Source organism: Euprymna scolopes, chromosome 25, assembly GCF_053919585.1.
Source record: "Euprymna scolopes isolate OS-2025 chromosome 25, ASM5391958v1, whole genome shotgun sequence".
NCBI lineage: Eukaryota > Metazoa > Mollusca > Cephalopoda > Sepiida > Sepiolidae > Euprymna > Euprymna scolopes.
Window position 1 is genome coordinate 77,883,962 of NC_136506.1, and position 21,340 is coordinate 77,905,301.

At 34.5% G+C, this 21,340-nt stretch overlaps 1 protein-coding gene across 15 annotated transcripts in view; it reads left to right on the forward strand.

Annotated features, from left to right (window-relative positions):
- LOC145247446 (uncharacterized) overlaps positions 1 to 21,340 on the forward strand; it is a 580,790-nt gene that overhangs the window by 226,651 nt on the left and 332,799 nt on the right. For 5 of the 15 annotated variants that reach the window (XM_080109224.1, XM_080109226.1, XM_080109225.1 and 2 more), the window contains exon 1: positions 16,078 to 16,660. The exons of 8 other annotated variants lie outside the window; for them this stretch is intronic. In XM_080109224.1, the coding sequence (XP_079965350.1) occupies positions 16,613 to 16,660 (48 nt within the window). In that variant the 5' untranslated portion in view covers positions 16,078 to 16,612. Of the gene's footprint in view, positions 1 to 15,974; positions 16,661 to 21,340 lie in introns of those variants that run through there. 2 more of the 15 variants (XM_080109230.1, XM_080109227.1) reach the window with 2 other exon arrangements.

Here is a 21,340-nt window from a genome sequence, read left to right on the forward strand (position 1 = left end):
TGACGGAGGTTTAAATTCAGGCTAATTAATCGAAAACAGGCGATGACTATCGAAAATATCGGCGAAAAAGTGTACCCCTCCCTGTAGAGAAGTGGCCAGTCGAGGGTGAAGGAATTAATGTTTTTAGCCAATATTTTGTCTTTTGTCGTCCTAAGGGTAGACATGCATACATACATACATACATTCATACATACATGTAAACAGACAGGTGATATATATATATATATATATATATATATATATATATATATATATATATATATGCATATATATATATATATATATATATATGCATATATATATATATATATATATATATATATATATATATATCAGTATTTCTTATTTGCTCTTTATTTTATCCCCTTTCCTATTTGTTACTTTTTCGTTTTTCCGTCTTTTCCTTTTTCTCGTCTTTTCTTTCTTTTTTAATGATCGATATAATTTTTTGAACGATCTCTATTGTCATATTTGATTTCAGTTTCGATTCTAGCTAATGGCACTCAAATCATATTCTGTACTTTTGAAATCATGACTATATATTGGGTGCAATATAATATGAAATAATCGATTGAAAATTGGCTCTATAATCACGATGCCTCCGTTTAGTCTCGAAAGACAGTGGATACCCCCTGTAGGGGCAGCTGCGCATATAATTGTGTGGCAATAGTTGCGCAATCTCCAACCACACCTCTCCTGATTCGGCACTGTTTGAGTCCAGTGACAAGGAGAAGTCCAGGACGACTGAAAACAATGCTGAGATAAGCGGAGAGTGCTTACAGTACCTGAAAGACCCATCCGGTACTGGCCAGGCTCAGCGTTTCTTAACTTCAGTTATTTTACTGTTACATGGAAGGGCTGTTCCTTTCTCATGATATTAAGAAGACAGCTAGATAAGTAAAAATGATATTAGGATAAGGCTTGAATCGAACTCTGTAAGCAAGTAATAATGATAATGGAAAATGAAATGTTAGAAATTCAGTCCATTGTTAATTCTATTAGAAATAGTTAAATGTTGTTTATGTTGGAAAAAAGTCGATTGTCCATTCTTTTAGAAATCTGGATATGAAATATGTCAGTTAAATGAATGCACAATGCGAGTTAAAATATATTATTTAAAAATTGGTTAGAATTAGAATTGAGTATTCTTTTGTCTGCCAAAAGTGTGTTTGGACAAACATAGGTAAAGCCACGTAAAAATTAGTCACGTTTGAAAACCACACTTCTGACGTCATAGACAAAGGAAATTTCTCAATATCTGAGAGTTCGAAGTTAGTCAGTTGATGAGAGATAGTCAGTTTGAAAGGAGAGCCGCTTAAAAGCGAAGGGAGGAAAATAGAGCATGTAAATCAAAGTTTGAATTCCTGACATCATCAATCGGTCGATTGAAGAATAATAAAGAAACCATCTATGTTTGTAACTTTGTCTCGTGTCGTCATTCCTCACAGCCAAAAAAGTAAATGTGTTTTTATCATCATCTTGGAAGGAACTTTGTAACCCCTTCCAAGATTATGTGTCCTCCCCTCTTCTGTGTTAAGAACTTGCATCATATATCCCAGTCTCCCTTATTATCATAGTCATCTGTTCTGAATCCCCGTTATACATGCCCGGTTAATCTGTCCACAAAGATCCTTTCTTAGAAGTGCACGCTTGTGAAACTCTCTTCCGTTTGCCTGTTTCCCACCTGACTACAACTTGGATGTCTTCAAATCCAACATAAACAAATTCCTGGTGAATCGCCCCCTTAAGTAAGACATTTATCAAATCTCCAATACTAACGACTACTACGATGCTGTCTCATTGATTACTGTACACGCAATAACCCTTATCCCCGAGTGACTTCCGGGCATCGATAAGTGGTGACCTCCATGTATATATATTCCAATTCTATATGTGTAGAATATTACTTCTCTCAATTTATATAGATGCCGTGCATATATATATATATATATATATATATATATATATATATATATATATATATATATATATATATCGTCAGGCTGACTTCCCATCTTGTTCTTCTCACGTATTAAGTACTGTTTAAGTATATACGAAAATCAATGCATAAAGCATTATAGCACATTATAATATTTTATGTGGCTACATTAAATGTATATATATATATATATATATATATATATATATATATATATATATATATATATATATATATATATATGTGTGTGTGTGTATGTACCCCTTATGCAACATGACGGGAATTGGTGTGTCAAACCTGATTATGCCGTATAACTCTATAATAGTAAATACGAATTCTGCGTAATAACTGTATTTTACGACCGAGCAGCAGCGGGCGCTCCTGCTAGTTGCGATATAAAATCTGGACAATTGATAGAGATATCGAGACTACTAGACACTTTATTAAGATATATAGAATACCGAGTACTTTTTGTATAGATATAGAATAAATACTGTGGAAAGTATGAGAACGTCAAAAGAGAGAGGGTATGTTTTTTTAATGACCATGGCCCGTTAATTGCGTTAAGTGCTTTTAACTAATCCGACTTTGTGGTACATTTTATCTGCGTGGGAAGTTAGGCAAATACCAACAGTGAGAATCAATTCTTTTATTTCTTTTTACTTATCCGAGTGAATCTAGAACTCTCCTGAAAACAGTAAGGATTGTAGAATGTAGTTCTCTCATACGCAACCGCCCCCCACTCGGTAAGCAATTGCGTTTTGCTGACTTTAAACACCATCTTGAAATGCATTTCTTTTATAGCCGAACTATATTTTATTTATTTTCATTTTATTGTTTGTTTGAACTATTTTCATGAAAGAGCCTTTTTAATATTCCTGTCATTCCTAAACCAACTGTTGAGAGTTTGAAAGAACAGAAGAAAGAGAGAGAGGGAGAGAGAGGCAGAGACAGAGACAGGGAAAAAAATTCGAGAGAGAGAGAGAAAAAATAAATTCGAGAGAAAGAGAGAGAGAGAGAGAGAGAGAGAGAGAGAGAGAGAGAGAGAGAGAGAGAGAGATTCTGGAGAAGCGGATTGCGCGTTTGGGAGTCCAACGGGGGAAAAAAAAACGGATGCGAAGGGGGAAAACCTTCACTTCTTACCGGCCCCTTTCTCGCAGCATCTTCTATTTCCGCCATTTTGATTTGATTTTTGTTGTTTATTTTATATTTGACACGATTAATTCAAGCCCAAACGCCAAACGGTGGAATTGTTTGTTTTATTTTTGCAAACTGTTACTACTCTGTTAAACCAGAAATTTAAAAGGCGCTTAGTTCTAGTGACCTTGCACAATTAATAATTAAAAAAAACAAAAAAACTCGCAAACTAGTCGGATATATGGTACACGTGATCGTCTCACACTGTACTCAAAGTGGCATGCCATCTGATCATGTTTCTCTACTGTTGCAATTATATTGAAATCGTCCCATCACTAATATATATATATATATATAATTACTTAATTTTATCACATAAATTAATATACGAAATTATAAATTTATGCGTAAACTTTAAGTATTTTCTTCAACAGTGCCCAATACGTAGGTAGAGCTAGGTATTAAGTTATACAATTGTCATATATATTTTATAACTTACTATATATATATATATATATATATATATATATATATATATATATATATACACGCACACACACACATACATATATATATATATATATATATATATATATATATATATAATAAAAATTACAATTAAATTACCAAAATGTCCCTAGATGGTAAAATGAAGTATATTATAAATATTAAAGAATTTATATTCATACAGCAATCTCAACCAGATGTAAAAGCTCGATAAAACCAAATAGGAGATAGAGCTTATAATAAGAGCAAACAGTTAATAAAACATGTTAAAAACACTTGGAAAAAGACTTAAAAACATATTTAATCTGAAAAGGAAACAGTTGATAAGTGGATAGTCCTTAATCCGGGGAGTTTCGAAGAAATACTTTCCTTCTCATCAGAGGGTAGGAATTAGCAAAATGCGGGATCGGATTTTGCTTACACACACACACACACACACACACATACACACATACACACACACACACACACACACACACACACACACATATATATATATATATATATATATATATATATGTATACACCTATATTTTTGTGTGTATTGATATTCATATTAAAAGCCCTTTTCCCTGTTTATTTAAAAAGAGTTTAGGGTCAAAACAATGATAAGAATATTCTGTAATCATAGCCCTAGTTACGACCTTCCATGTTTTTGTTTTTTTAATAAATAGGATCTCCCGATCACCGAAGACGCAATATAATTTTTTTTTTTTAATGAAGTCGCTTTTGGGCTGTGCGTAAAACTAAAATATACCTTTTTAATATTCTGAATAAATGCAAGGGTAGTACCTGTTCAGTCTAAAGATAAGATAATGATATCATGGAATTGCCGTTCGCCTTGGACGTTCATGCAATTGAAATATGTCACAGACTCTTTAAAGGATATTGGAGATAAACCGTGATTACTAAATATATTAACCAGATGACTTAGATAAATACTTTTAGAGTTTTGATAGAATATCACAGGGTCTCCATTCACGTTGATCGCCCGCAAAATGTCCAGCGGCAATATCTATCTATTATCTATATATCTATAAAAGTGAAAATGTGTGTGTGTGTGTGTGTGTGTGTGTGTGTGTGTGTGTGTGTGCATTTCCCTACCAAATAATTCATTCACTTTTCGGTCTAGACACGAGATTTGACAAAAGGAGTATTGAGTTTTGGGAAAAATCTGTTTAATCTTTGAAAACTCTACCAAACTCCTCCGCTAATTTTGGGTCCAAACATTTGAAATTTTAGATGTAGGTTACTTGGACATGGATCAAACTTTTTAATTTGATTTGAGCCCCAAGAAAATAAATGTTAAGTGGTCAAAATTGGGGTCAAAATTTCAAAAAAATTTAACCTTTGCGGTCTCTATCAAATTACTCAACCAATTTTTGCTCTAAACATTTTAAATTTTACATAAGTGTATTCAGACATAGAGCAAACTTTTTAATCGGTTTTTGGCCAATAATTTAGCTGCCAAGGTGTCAAAGTTCAAAAGATTTTACCTTTACGGTCTCTAGCAAACTATTCAATTAATTTTGAATATAAACATTTGAAATTTTACATAAAGGGTATTCAGACATGCAAGAAGCTTTTTAATCAGTTTTTTTTTAGCGAAACTTTGGCTGCCAAGAGGTCAACGTTGAAAGAGCTGACATTTGCAGACTCAACCAAACTCCTCCGCCAAATTACATGAGTCAAACTTTTTAATATATATATATATATATATATATATATATATATATATATATATATATATATATATATATATGAAATTTATTACTGTGAGTCCAGAATGAGTTTACATGTTGCTTCAGCTAGAGGAAGATCCTCAAAAAGATGAGGAAATATCCAACTAGCATCGTCAGAATTCATAGATGGAGTCCATCTATGAATTCTGACGGTGCTAGTTGGATATTTCTTCTTCTTTTTGAGGATCTTCCTCTAGCTGAAACAACATGTAAACTCCTCACAGTAATAAATTTCCTATATACTGCTCTGGCTACACATTGAGCATTCTAGTCCGGTTTTTTCACCACTGGTAAATGAATAAATAAATATATATATATATATATATATATATATATATATATATATATATATATACAGGGTGGCCGAAAAGTCCCAGGACACTATACATGTAGTTTTAATAAAACACATTATTTTTTAATGAAACACACAGAAAACATATATATTCAACAAAAAAAAGAGAACTTTATTAGAAACAAAGCAGAAAACAACTAGAGTAATTTAGTGGTCTAGGGAATCAGTATGTTGGCCCTCGTTGTTCTTGCACAATTTCATTCGCCTCCAGGTTCTTTGTGCCATTTTTTTTAGAGAATTTCTTGATATGCTAAAATATTAAAAATAGATAATTCCTTGATACGCATTAAAATATTAAAAATAGAGTGTCCTGGGACTTTTCGGCCAGTGTCCTGGGACTTTTCGGCCACCCTGTATATATATATATATATATATATATATATATATATATATATATATATATATATATATATATATATATATATATGCACATAGAGTTATGAACAGTAGATAGGGCCCGAGCAAAGTCGTGCTGAACTTCTAGTATTACATATAAATATGCCGCTGTGGAATTTCCAAAGGTCCTGCTACTATTTATTATGTTTTAATAAAAACCACTGCTTTTTCTAGACACACCTATTTGCGTGATCAACATCATTATATAATTAAACGGTTCTATAAGTGCCTACTCGGCTTTTATGTAAAAGTTGTAGATAATGCGCGGCACGTTAGTATATAAGCTGGCAGATAAGCGGCGATGTATATTTTAATGTGTTTTCTGTGTAAAACCATCATTAATTAACACGTTAAAATGACGTTCTTAACTTTCTGTTTTATTTTTTGGTTTAATTGGTGAATGGGGCCTCAGAATACTGATTGTGTAACCGGAACTCTTCAAAACTAGACCACTTGACTGAGTTACGAAAAGCATCTAACCTTAAACTACTTAAATAAAATATGAACTCTCGCCGAAATACATTCTTTCATTGTTCTCCAGAGGAATCTGTGTTACGTGGTTCATCAGGAAAAATAATTAAAATGATGTCAAAGGGCTTTCTAGATGCCTTTCATACAAAATGAACCCTTTTTATTCATGACTAGCAGGGAAACTCGACGTTGCCTGGGACTGCATGATGAACTACGAATGTTTCAGACTCCCATATTTTTATTGCCATCGAAATCGGTAAAATCGCCTATTTTTTAATCGAATCGACTGATTGCCTGCTCTAGTTGTAGACCCACGGCAGTGCACCGATAGGAAGCTTCACATGCCATCCCGCAGTGACTTATTCTACATTGCACTGTAAAGAACCTTACAAGGTGAGTCACGGGAAACGGATGTTTTAGAACGTGTTTAGAATGTGTTTAGTAAATGTTTTCATGTACATTATAAAATTTTTGTTGAAATATTCGCAGAGTTTGTTTTCCTTAAAAACACAGTTTCCTGTCATCCAGCCTGTATAATGGCTTGAATTAAAGTTTAAAATGCAAAAGTCAAGTATCATGCTTCAATTGTGCTTTAAACAGAAACATTCATTTCGAACGCGCACCTGTCATATCAAAGAACCTACTGTTGGTTTTATAGGCATGGCATTACTGGTTTTATATAAACTTCTCAAATGCACTTGTGATGTTGGGCTGTGAAAGGTGTTACCTTTGGTCAAAATCGCCAGTTCCTTATTTCATGGGATAATTTCGATTATCGATTATCGGTACTTATCGAAGACATTCCGATACAAAACTTATCTAAGAACACTTCCAGGCACATAATGTTTATTCTGTGATAAATTTCATAATAATCGGCCCAGCCTTTTTCGAGTCCATAGGAAACTCACTCACACACACACACACACACACACACACCACATAAAGTTCCTTTTACATAACAGATAGATAGATAGATAGATAGATAGATAGATAGATAGATATTAAAGACATATTTGGAAAATGGTATTCGCGGAGAAGGGGAATACTTATTCACATATCTGCGCGACCGTGGTGTGTGGGGGTGACTTTGCTTTTAATGTACAATTAAATAAAAAAGTAAAATGGCTGACTTGTATGAAAAGGAATCGAAATGTATTCGCTTAAATTCGATTTCGGAATGAAATATATTTCGAGTAAGAACGGATACAAACTAACTTGCTTGCTTGGCTGCCGTGTGCGCACGCGCGTGTTTTTGTGTTTGAGAAGGGATTTATTTGGAATTTGCAATGAAAAATTGGATAGCAGCTACCAAAAATAAATTGTCTTTTGTGGTATAGCACGATTAGTGTTCAATAAGTAATGCCCTTGACCAACTTCAAGTTGACTTATCTAGCTGAAATTTTGCATGTGCAATGATTTATATCTCTATGGTTTATGTGGAAAATTATAACTCTTAACACACTGTGGTTTCCGATTTACTCCTGTTTGAACTGAATTGGATGTAAATGGGGTGTTTTGAGTGTCGCGCAATGATCCGTTTTTGGGGGTTTTTGGGGGTTTTTGGGGTTTTTTTTTTATTATTTGAAAAGTCGCACACCAGGAGAGTTTTGATAATGTTGTTGTTATTCTTAATCACTCCAAACAAGGTACATTTCCACTTGGATGTAAGGGGCTACTATTTGGAACAATGTCAAAAAGGCACTATGTAGGGAGTTGAGCAGCAAAATGTCTTTTTCATAATACATTTAAATTTCTGCATTACAGTCAAGGAGCCATGAGAGAGAGAGAGAGAGAGAGAGAGAGAGAGAGAGAGAGAATTCCATAGTGTAGTAGTTTACGGGAAGAGACAATCAGAGTAGGAGACTTTACCACATTTATGGACCTTTGCTATTAAGGGGTGGGATTTTGTTGATTGTAGGGTTAGTCTGAGGTATTTACATCGAGGGACACAAGTGTTGCGATGTTGTCAGAACACATTCTGACAATATCGCAACACTTGTGTCTGTCGACATTCAAACAGGGACAAGGATGCAACATTCCGACGATGGAGAAGATGTTTTTTTTTTTTGTTTTTTTTTACATAGGCATCACCACATTATCAAGGCTAAGAGGCCACTCAAGGATAAGGATTAAAGAGTGTACAGTAGAAATTGGACATTATAGTAATCATTAGTAATGAAAATTTGGTAAATTTGATAACTTATATGGAACGGCTCATCAAGAACTTGTTTACGTTAGACTTGAAGACAACCATATTGTAGTCAGCCGGAAAGCAGGAAAACGGAAGACAATTCCACAGGCGTGCAGTTCTAAGAAAAAAGCTTTGTTCATGGAATCTACGTTTAGGTTTAGGCACAGATAAAGAGTGGGGGGAATTATTGATAGTGTTCACAGCTAGACGAGTGTTTCTTGTGAAAGTTTGGCGAGGGGGGACCATAGATTCGAACACTTTCCATGAAAAATAAATAAATTCGAACACTTTCCATGAAAATAACGATACATCAGAGACAAACTCGCAACATCTCTTCTGTGAGATAAAGGTTGCAAGGAAGAGAAAAGGACATCTCCTACGAGGCTACGAAGTCTATTTTGAACTCTATCAAGGCAGGCCAAGTCCTTTCTAGCAGCTCCTGCCCAGATGTGGCAACAGTATTCCATCCTTGGACGTACCTTCAACGTCTCTATCAATTGCGCCACGGGCTCCGAAGGATTTGTTTTACGGCATTTTAACCAATTTTGGGTTATTTAATGCCAAAACGTTAATTGTATCGTGCTAGGTGCTAATTGGTTATTGTTGTTTTTCTAAAATCTTTTGGTTATAAGTTTTTATTTGTTTTTATTTCCTTCAGAAATTCGACAATTTTTCTTCGGTTGACCTTGTCAACAGGCAGATGTTGGGGCTTGGTTAATAGTGTGGGATCTTTTAGGTTGGAAACTCCTCTTTGGACCTTGTCTAAGAGGGAGAGACAAGTTGTAGACGCCTCAGCCCAGATGTAGCGACAATACACCAGGCATGGGTCAATGGTGGTTTTGTAGAAATTCAATATACTGTCAAGTGTGTGTAGTTTCCTAGCACGTTAGAGCGAGCCTAGCTTCTTTGTAGCAGACGAATACAAACTGTGCGCGCGTGTGTTTGTGTGTTTATTTTTGGTGGTTGAGACCCGGTTCTAGATTGGGTCCTAAATTATCTGCAAGCGTCCTATATTACCAGCAATAAAATAACATTCTTTCCTTAGTAAACGCTAATTATCTCCCTTAGATAAACCCGTTTTCCAGACAAGCGCATTTTTTTTTTTTTTTTTGATTTACAATGTAGAACCGAGTCTCAACCACCAAAACTAAATTGATTCTTGTAAAACGAAAACAATCATTGAAATCGAACACAATGTGAACTAATAGTAAATTAATGAAAATGTCGTTTTGCAAAACCATATGCAAATTACTGAACCTAAGAACGCTGGTTGTATGCATATGATAAATATCACCGCAAGCAGTCGTTTTTCCGTTTCCAATACTAAATCTAGCGTTTTAATCTGAGATTCTAAAAGAGTTACGCAATATTAAAAAGTCACTCATTTTTTAAATGACACAAAAATACCGCAAGGCTAAAACAGTATTGTGCGCCATGTTTGAAGTGATTGAGCTCTCGATCGTTCGCAAATCTCGTCCCAGACACTCTCCTAAACTGCCAGGAAAGATGCAGATGCGAAACATGTGTAGACTGCGACATCCGTTTTTCTATTAAGCAAGCACTGTTTTTAAGTGCTAATCGGTACTCCGCGCGCTAGTCTCTGTGCTTCGTGGGTAATGAAGGGCAGGATGAGGGGTTGATTGTGGGGGACTTGTAGCGGGTTCCATACTGGGACGTGATCGGTTCTCTGCCCACATCCCTCGCCTCTCCCGAGTCGCCTCTTGTGTGGCGTGACCTTTTAGGTTCAACAAAATTAGTCCGTGACAATCTTGTAGGGAAAACTCCCAGCCTATCGATTTCTTTGTCGTCGTAGTCAGCTCCGTTTCATACGGATTTACATAATTGGTACTTACGTGGTCCCGGGGGAGGAGGTAAAAAATATACAGAAAGAGTGAGGTGGGGAGAGAGAGAGATATGGAACGACAAAGAAAGAGAAAAGGAGACGAGGTAAAGAGATCGAAAATGACTGCACCAAACACACACACACACACAAACACACACACACGTACTCACACACGTGCTTACACATACAAACACATACATACACACACGCGCGCGCGCACGCACATATACACATTGTTGTCACATTTGGGCTGTTGCATGTGTCACTTGTCTCTTACTCTTGGAAAGGGGTCAAAAGAGAGTTGCCCACCTAATAGGTCCCGAAATGTCAGCGAGGCTTCAACCACTGTCCCATCGACGAAATGCAGTATCCGTCTGCTGGTTTTATAAGTATTATAACGATAGATGCTCCGACAAACTACAATCCCTTGTGCCCCCTCAACGTAAATACCCCCGACAAGCCAGACAAGCAGCAAAATCCCACCCCTACACGGTAGAGATCCCCAGATGCCAGAAAGCTTTCTACTCTAATAGTTTCTTCCCTAGAACTGCTAAACTTTGGAATTAGCTTCTGAGTTCCTGCTTCTCTGACTGTACTGACATGCAGAAGTTCAAGTATAATATAAACAGACACCTTGCTGCTCAACTCCCTATATAGTATCCCTGCAGTTTATGTCCGAGATAATAGACCCCTACATCAAAGTAGCACTGTGCCTTGGATGAGGTGAAAATGAAAAAAAAAATAAAATAAATAAATGCGCATATATAAAAGGCACTTTATGTGTGTCCGTGTAGTTGTGTGTGAGTGCGTATGAGTTCGTTCCCTATAGACGGCAAAACGCCTGGGCTTATAATTTTCAAATTTCGCAAAGATATACTTCATGTGTCTGAGACTGTTCTTAGATAGGTTTTGTATTGGAATGTTTTCGAGAATCGAAAAATCGGATTAAAGCAGGAGCAGGCCGATTTTAACCAAGGTTAACACTCTGATATAGCCTAACATCACAAGTGCATTTGAGAAATTTTATCACCGCACAAACACAAAAGCCCGACGTATAAAATCAACAGCAGGTTCTTTGATAAAACAGGGGCGCGTTTGAAATTAAGGTTTATGCTTAGAATACAATTGCACCATGATACTTGACTTTTGCATTTTAAATTAAAATGCAAGCCATTATATGAAAATATTATAAAACCAACGGTAGGTTCTCTACGGTGCAATTAAGTGCTTCTACAGAATTGAGACGTGATTTTGTAGTCGATAAGTGAAGTTTTCAGATAAAAAAACAACGGTTTCAACTGAAATTTTTTTGTCAATTCTAATAAATTACAATGGTGGCTTCCAAATTATGTAGTCAAAATTACCCGAATATTACTGAATTATTGAACAAAACAACTTTAATCGTGTTAGCAGGGGAAAATTTTCCGCCATCTTGTTTAAACCAAAATGGAAATTTACCTCCCTTTTGAACTCTCCTGTGTTTTACTATCATTTTCATCAAATTCTATATTTTATTTTCTTTAATCAATAATTTTCAACCTTAATTTTTGGACATAATCATCTTAAAAATAAAAGGAATCCGTAGATACCATTGTTTTCATGTGAAATTCAATATTATGATTTCCGAAATTTCGTCCCAATAGTGTAGAAACACCGTACAATGCAGACTACAATTTATTGTGGCCTGAATTACTGCAGGGAGGTATTTGAAGCTTCCTCCCGGTGCACCGCGGTGGGTCATCAATCGATTTCTTGAAAATTGGCGATTTTAACCGATTTTGGCGACAATAAAAGTATTGGAAGTGTGAAACATCCATTGATTTTTATTTGTTTTTAATTTTGAATTACTACAGAGCCAATTCTCTATTGAATGCCCCCCCTCGCAGCGGGGAGGGGGGGGCTTTGAAGCCTTCGGGCCAAGATCAAAGTGTAGTATCTGTTCCGGCAGATACTGCAAGCAAAGACCATATGTGGGGGCGACCCTACATATAAATTATTGGTCAATGTCGGGGAAACCCTTCATACCAATTGTCACTATCCAGCTCCCCTACTCCCCGGGGAGTTGGTCCCCATTTCCCCTCCGCCCCTCACATTAAAAATCGGCCTTGTGCCTAATTTGTTCGGTGGGGGAGCAAATAAATACCCTCTACTGAATGCCCCACCTCGCAGGTGGGGGGACCTTTGTAGTCTTCGGGCCAAGATCAAAGTGTAGTATTTGTTCCGGCAGATGCTGCAATCAAAGATCATTGTCCTTGTGGCAATCTTTTGGCCCATTTAGGGGCAACCCTATATAACAAGTGGCTCACACTATCCAGCTTCCATTTCCCACCTCTCGGGAGCTGGTCTCCTTCACCTCCCCTCTCTCCACATTAAAAAAAGGCCTTGTGCCTACTTTGCTCAGTGGGGAAGCAAATGAATACAGCCAACTCTCTATTGAATATTATATTGTACCTAATATATAGTACTGATTTCAAAAGAATAAAAAAATGTAGTGGGTGCTATCAGCTAGAATCGAAACCAAAACATTTAGCGCTTCAGCCGTGTTCTCTACCGTTTGAGCTACCGAGGGATAGATAATAAAGATTTAATATTAAATGACTTGAAGAAATTAATTGAATTCGGACATGCGCAGAAAGAAATAAAATAATGTCGGCAATTTGAAATGAACATTTTGCATTCGAACTTGTTGACATACGTTTGTATGCGTAATTCATCCATCCAAACAAAGATTTTACTCGTTATAAACAGTCCTGGGTTGTATTATAACTAGGTCTATGACAACAGCATATTCTTTGCATTATTTTGACACTCGAGTATATATCTGACACAGCCAGACACAATTAATCAACCAAGAACCACACCATTCTACATAAAAAAAACATAAGATATCAATGGATATTGGCCCTGTCGGTGGGGCATTAGAATACACCGACTGCCCCCCTGCAGAGCGTAAAGTCCCTCAATGGGGGTCCTGGATATGACCTTAAACTATATCCAGTGGTGAGGCCCCAGCTTGCGGGCTTTGGGGAGTGTGGAGCTACCCTTTAATTACCATTGTTCTCAGGTCCACTCTGACCCGGAGTGGTAGTACCTGTTAGGGTTCCAACTATGGGTTAAATAGAAACCGACTTGAAAACAACAAATATATTCTACTAAAAAAATGTTCTTCAAAATCTTTGGATTCAGCATTAAATAACCCGAAAAGGGTTGATATGCCGTAAAACAAAAACAACCAACCAACCATTCAATGGATATATATACTTTAGAATCAAAACAAGGAAAAGAATATGCTGCTGTCATATCCCTAGTAATCTATTTCTTATTACTGTTAATTTCAATGTTAAGTTATTTCATTATTGGGCAAGGCCGGGTGCCCGCCATCTCTGCAAGTTTTAGATAAAAATAAATCAGAAAAAAAAATAACTTCTTCCCCAAGTTTCCCATGGCTTTTTTTTTTTTTTTTTGTACCGTTATAAAAAGAACTTTCGCCCAACAGAATGATTCCATTGAAATATGTTCTTGCCCCAGATGAAAAGTTTGGCAAAGAAGAATTCCCTGTGTGCGTCCTACATTTTTTTTTTTTAGTTTTTTTTTTTTTTTTTTTTTCTATTTTATGTATTTTTACTTCTTTTTCCCAATTAAAACACTGATGATCATTTCATCACCCTTTTTATTTTAAAGAATACGATTTTCACTTTCGACAATAAGTTCACATATTTCATTCAGATGCGTCCGTGATTAGAAGAGATTTTGTCTGTCCTACTAAGTTAGAACTAGAATTTTTCGTCGGTCTGTCACGCTTATGTTTGAAATAATATTTTAATTGCTAAATGCAAAGATTGATTAGATATTATTATAGATGCGTCCAAGTATTTCTATAAAAGTCTTGTTCAGTCTATTTGTCTGTCACACGTAATTTAATGACATTATTTTTTTTTTTTTATCGCTAAACGAACAGATTAAATAGACATATCTTAAAAAATATACATGTTTGTTTGGACATGTCCAAGAATCCCTATAGTTTTCTTGGTCTGTCACGGTCTTGTCTGTCAGTTTAGATTCTAATAAGTTTTGTGCATGCATTCTTTTTGCGGACTGTTATCCTCATTTTCATAGGTGTTGGTTCACCACGTTTTGACCAACACATCCTCTGGCCTTCTTCATCCCAAAAGACCCCCCCCCAAAAAAAAAGTTTATTGTCTGTCACGCTTAAGTTTAATATTACTTTCGATTTGTTAAAAAATATACTAAGCTTCAGTCATACTTTCCTTCGGTCTGTCACGTTTAAACTTCTAATACCATTTTCGTTAGTCTGTCACACTTACATTGAAAGTATAATACGTTTTTTCGTTTCATTTGAAATAGCACTTCGTCAGTCTGCAACACTTTAGTTGTTTTTTTTTTATAGAAATTTCGGCAGTCTGTCACGTTTAAGTTTGAAACATGAAAAGGTATTTTAGTCCATTGTCGGTCTGTCACACTTAAGTTTGAAATATAAAAAAATTTTTTTAGTCTGCACGCTTAAGTTTAAAATCTAAAAAGTACGTTTCAAATACATTGTCTGTCTGTCACATTTAAGTTTGTAATTATAAAAAAGTATTTTTAAATCCATTGTCGGTTTGTCACATTTAAGTTTGAAATGTAAAAAAGTATTTTTAAGCCCATTGTTACTCTGTTACATTAAAGTTGTAATTATTAAAAAGTTTGCTTTTTTTTAACCTATTGTCGGTCTGTCACACTTAAGTTTGAAATATAAAAAAAGTATTTTTAGCTCATTGTCGGTCTGTCACATTTAAGTTGTAATTATAAAAAAGTTTCGTTCTTTTATCCATTGTCGGTCTGTCTCACTTAAGTAAGAAATATAAAAATAATATTTTTAGTTCATTGTCGGTCTGTCTCACATAAGTTTGAAATATAAAAAGCATTTTTTTTATTTCATTGTCGGTTTGTCACGCTTGTTTCAAATCATATTTTCATTAGTTTGTAACGTTTAAGTTTTTTGCGCTAGTCTGTCATACTTAAGTTTGCAATTTTCATTGATATGTTACGCTTAAGTTACAAAGAAACTAATTTTTTTTTGTCCGTTTTTTTTTTTTTGTTTTTTTTTTCTTTGTGTGTCTGTGACGTTTAGGTTCGAAATAGCTTTTAAATCGTTCAAGCACTTCAATAATATTTGTTTGTTTATTCATTCAAAGAATTCTCCGTTCTGTGTTTTCAACTTTCGCGTACACATCGGCACGAAAATGTGTGAGATTCCTTAGTCACAGTTCTTTATTTCGCAAACCCGTTATCTTCTGCCGTGATACGACCAGCCTTTTTACCATTAGGCTTCCCAAGATCTAACTCTTTCTTTCTCTCTGTCATCCTATTTCGCAGAGTGGCTCTTTGCGATATACAGGCATTTAGCGTACACAGTGAGGGCGAGAGGGGTGGAGGTAAGGCCAGGCAAGCTAGAAGAGCGCGAGTAGGTGGTGAACCGGCTTTTGGACGACGGGGTGGGGGTGGGGGGAACAAACAGAGCTAGAAATGTTGTGGATGGGGGGGGGTATGTTATTATTGCTACTATACGACGAGGGCCCCCACAGACTGGCGTCTCTTTCTTTTCTCCCTCTTTCTCTCGCGAGCCGTTTTCCATATTTAGAAAACGCCCGAATCGAAAGAGAGGCTCCGCTTATAACCTCACCGCTTCCCTTGTTTCATTCTTAGCAATCGGCGTCGTAAAAGGGGGTTGTTGTCTGGTCTCCCCTGAAAGAAGTCCCCCCAGCTCCACGGCAAACTCTCGGGGCAACATCGGGACGATACCAGGGGAGACTCTGGTCAGAGTAAACACCGACAAACAAAACAACCAAATAAAAGGAACCCCGATTTTTATGTATTTAAAAAAAAATTTTTTTTTTTTTTTGAAAACTGTTTTTGTATTTACCAAAAACGCAACGAAGGATACTTCTCTTTTGGAACCAGAAGCAACTGAGACAGGCGATTAATATACTTTGTAAGATAAGTCGTCAGTTGAAAAAAAAAATAACTTGCAAATATGAGTACAACAAGTACAAATGCGGAATCTTACGAATTCGAAGGGCAGGTACGTTGCAGAACTATCCATCTTTTTTTTTTTTTTTGCTGTCGCTCTTTTATATGACAGGGGCGTCTGTTCAAAAAGAATATGCCCATTTTTAGAAAACATTCACTCACGCCCCATTTTTGTTTGTTTTTGTTTTCCCTTAGTTAAATAAAGAGAAATCAGGTTTGTTTTACTATACACATAGATTCGAAAAAGTTGTCAAAAATCAAATATATAACAAATAAATGTTATCAAAGTCAAGATAAATTACTCTTCTACCTATCTGAAAAAGTTGTTAGTGATTTTACTCACTTTAAAACGTCTAATCGGTTCGATACAGTGTTTATCGATATATTTGAAAAAGACATGTCGGCGAGGTCTTAAATACGTTAAGTTTGGGAAAATGAGTTCAAACTAAAAACTTAGACAAAATACTGTTAGAAACTCACTCAATATATGTCAGCCTATGTCGCGATAACATATATTGATTGAGTTTCTAACAGTATTTTGTATAATTTTGTAGTTTGAACCCATTTTTCCAAACTTAACGTATTCAACAGAAACCTCGCCGCCATTTGTCTTTTTCAAATATATCGATTTTCAAACCAAATAAATATTTTTCATTAAATAAAAACAGTAAAACTTATCCAGTTAGTTAGAAAAGTAACTTATCCTGCCCTCGATAACATTTATTTGTTATATGTTTGTTTTTTGACAACTTTTTCGAATCTATGTGTATAGTAAAACAAACCGGGTAAATCTTCGGATTACAATATAAAGTTATTAAAGTGGTGTTCTTTTATATGACAGGGGCGTCTGTTCAAAAATAATATGCCCTTTTTTAGACGACATTTACCCCGCCCCTTTTTTATTTGTTTTTGTTTTCGCTTAGTTAAATGAAGAGAAATCTTCGGGTTTCAATATAAAATCATAAAATTATTGTTCTTTTATATGAGAGGGGGGCCCGATCAAACATAATGAACCCATTTTTAGACGGTCGTACACGACGTTACTTAGACTCCTCCTCTATTTTTTTTTTTTACTCAGTCCAACGAAATTTTCGGATTTACAAATAGTTATGCATCGAAGTCTCAGATTATAAACAAAAACGTTTTTTTTTCATACGATATAGATGCGTGTTCAAAAGTAATGTACCATAACCCTTCTAAAAGTTTTTTTTTCTAGTTTTGTTTGTTTTCTGTCTTTTTTTTTTTTTTTGTATTTTTTTACTTTCTTTGCACCTTAGCGTTCACCGTTAAGTTGACGATTTATTATGGTTTTCGGGTATGCTGGAAAGGAGTGTTACATTTAAATTTGGCGCAGATAAGTAATTATCTGGATATAAAGACATTTATTATCGAATGTAATCTATAATGTTTTTACTGAAGGCCATTTTTCCCCACCTGAAAATTGGCATTTATTAAGTAATGCATTTGAAAAATGTCTTAATATCCAGAAAACTATTTGTTTGCGCCAATTTTAAATGTGATATTCGTTTTCAGCACACCGAAACCTATTAAACGTGTATCAGAATTTTTGTAGGAATTTTTGACACCTCTAACACGAAACTGCAAATAAAATATAAAAATCTCGTAATTTCTCTGTTAAAAGTGGGTTGTTTATTTTCTTTATGGATTATACTTCCAAAATAAACTATTAAAGTTGTTTTAAAAGTAATAGAAATATTTTTTTACTTTTTTTTTAAAAACAGTAATGAATTTTCCGAACTCAATATTTTTCAATTTTTAAACTTTAAAAATCTATCAAAATTTTTCTATTGATTCTATTTTTACGATATTTTCAGGGTCAATGTGAAATTTTATGTTCTTTCCAATAAACCGAATATAATATTTTAGACAAACGTTTTTTTTTTATTCACGACCCCCCTCCTATTTTCAAGTGTCTATTAAAAAGTAAATAATTAATTTACTCACCGAAAAGTAAATAATTAATTTACTCACAAATTGAAGAGAAAAGGTCAATAAATAATATATTCAAATTTAAAACAAAAAAAGCGTAGTGTTTTTTAGAATTTTACTTGTAAAGTTTGAAGTCTAAAACCTTTTTTTTTTTAAACCACGTTATTTGTTTTTTCTTTTTTTTTTAATGGAACCTTGGTCCTTGCTCCTTTAATTGAAAAAAAATTAGGGCTTGAATTACATTTTTCGAGGAGTTATAAGCTTGGAAAGACAGGGGGTCGAATATTTCACGCCTCCCATTTTGAAATGTCTATTAAAAAGTAAATAATTAATTTATGTACCAAAGTCTTATATATCACAAATTGAAGAGAAAAGGTCAATGAATAATATATTCAAATTTAAAACAAAAAAAAAATACTGTTTTTTAGAAATTTACCTGTAAAGTGCGAAGTTTAAAACCTTTTTTAAAAAAAACACGTTGTTTCTCTTGTTTTTGTTTTTTTTAATGAAACCTTGGTCCTTGCTCCTTTAATTGAAAAAAAAAATTAGGGCTTGAATTACATTTTTCGATGAGTTATAAGCTTGGAAAGATGGGGTGGAATTATTCACTATTTTCACGAAATTTCTGACACACCTCAATGAGGTGGTAATAAAGTAAAATTTATCTTTGTTTTGGTTTTTATTAACTTTCTTCCCCACGAGGGCAAAGTCAGACAATTGTTTTGTGTGAAAAATCCAGCTACACAAAAAGGGGTACTCTGGATTTGAACGAAAATAAAATTTGTCTCAGTCTGGAAGGATTTATATTTCAGTAACAGGGAAAATATGAAGATATAAGTAAAAAGTTTGTAAAAAGAAATGTTCGAATTATAATATTGTTAAGAACCGAATTCTCGAATTATATATATAAAAAAAAAATGATGTTCTAGGGGCGCGTGTTTAAAAAATAATATTTTCCTGAACTTTAAAAGCACAAATAATAGTTGGCATGTTTTGTTTTGTTTTGTTTTTAAATTTAGATCAGACATTGCTTTGGGTTTGTATTACTGTACACATAGATTCGAAAAAGTTGTCAAAAAACAAATATATAACAACTAAATGTTATCAAAGGCAAGATAAGTTATTTTTCTGCCAAACTGGATATAATTTTCGTGTTTTTATTCAATGTAAGATATTTATTCAGCTCGAAAAGCATACAGTGTTTACCGATGTAATGGAAAATTCAAAATGGCGCCCGACTCTCTTTAACACGGTAAGTTCGGGAAAAGGTGTTATAAATAATAAACTAGACAAAATACTGCTAGAAATTCGCTCAATATATGTTACCGTGACATAACTTGACATATATTCGGTGGTTTTTAATAGTATTTTGTCTAGTTTATTATTTATAACAGCTTTTCCCAAACTTACCGTGTTAAAGAGAGAGTCCGACGCCATTTTGAATTTTCCAATACATCGGTAAACACTGCATGTTTTTCGAGCTGAATAAACATGTTACATTGAATGAAAACACAAAAAATATATCCAGTCTGGTAGAAAAGTAACTTATCTTGCCTTTGATAACATTTATTTGTTATATATTTGTTTTTTTGACAACTTTTTCGAATCTATGTGTACAGTAATACAAACCCATTGTTTTCTATCCTGAGTTTAAAGGCTTAAATAATTACTTTCAAATACCAAAAGGATTACGATATAAGCATTTGAAATTTGAAAGGTTACAAATTACCAATATTTGTTACAAATAAAAGCTGGCTTATTACTCTTTAGATAGGGCTTATTAATTTGGAGTATCTGTGCTAATAGCGGAAAGGGGACAGGTATTGGGCTCACGTGACAATAGGTACTCCCCTTTATTTCTGTTTAGTTTCGTCTATTTTTCAGTCAATTTTTACTTGGTTTCCACCTGAACATTTTCCTTTAAAATGATGACTTTTTATAGATTTTCGAGTATACTGAAAATGCATTTAAAATTTCCGCAAATAAGTAGTTTTCCGGATATTAAGCAATGTGATTTCTTATGCTGTTACTGGTGGCCATCTTGGTACGCGTGTTCTTGCACATAGTTTCTCGGGATGGCGTTTCCACGCGCGTAACATGATGGCCATCAACAATAACATAAAAAAAATAGTTGCCAAAAAACAAATATATAAAAAATAAATATTACCAAAGGCAAGATAAGTTACCTTTTTTTACATATTTGGAAAAGTTTTTTACGTTTTTTTGTTTTTTTAATGAAAAATATTTATTCGTTTCGAAAAACAAGTAATGTTGAACGCTGTCCGCGACGTCTTTGAATACTTGATAATCACTTCAAAATAAGAATTATAACAAAATGGTGACAGAAACCCACTCAATAAATGTCACGGTCACATTTATTGGGTTTAGTATCCGTTCTGCCCCCGAGGCATGAGGAGCCGGTTGGGCGGATTTTTTAGAAATTTCATACAAGTCAACTTTGTGTGCGTGGCAGCAAATGTAATATAAGTGTATCAAGTTAGAGCGAGTGAAAAACTGGCGCTTTCCTCACAACTAGTTTGAAACCTTAATAATCGCTCAAAAACCGAAAATTAAACAAAATACTGGTTGAACATTACATGTTCTTCCGATTGTTGATATTTATTGGGTGGGTTTCTACTAGTGATGGGACTATTCCCAGATTCCGATACAACTACCGATTCCGATTCTTTTGAAATCTCTTCATATTTAACTATAAAGTTGCTATTTTTTTTTTCTCGATTACCGTAAAAACGCATATAAAAACGCAAAAAATACTATTATG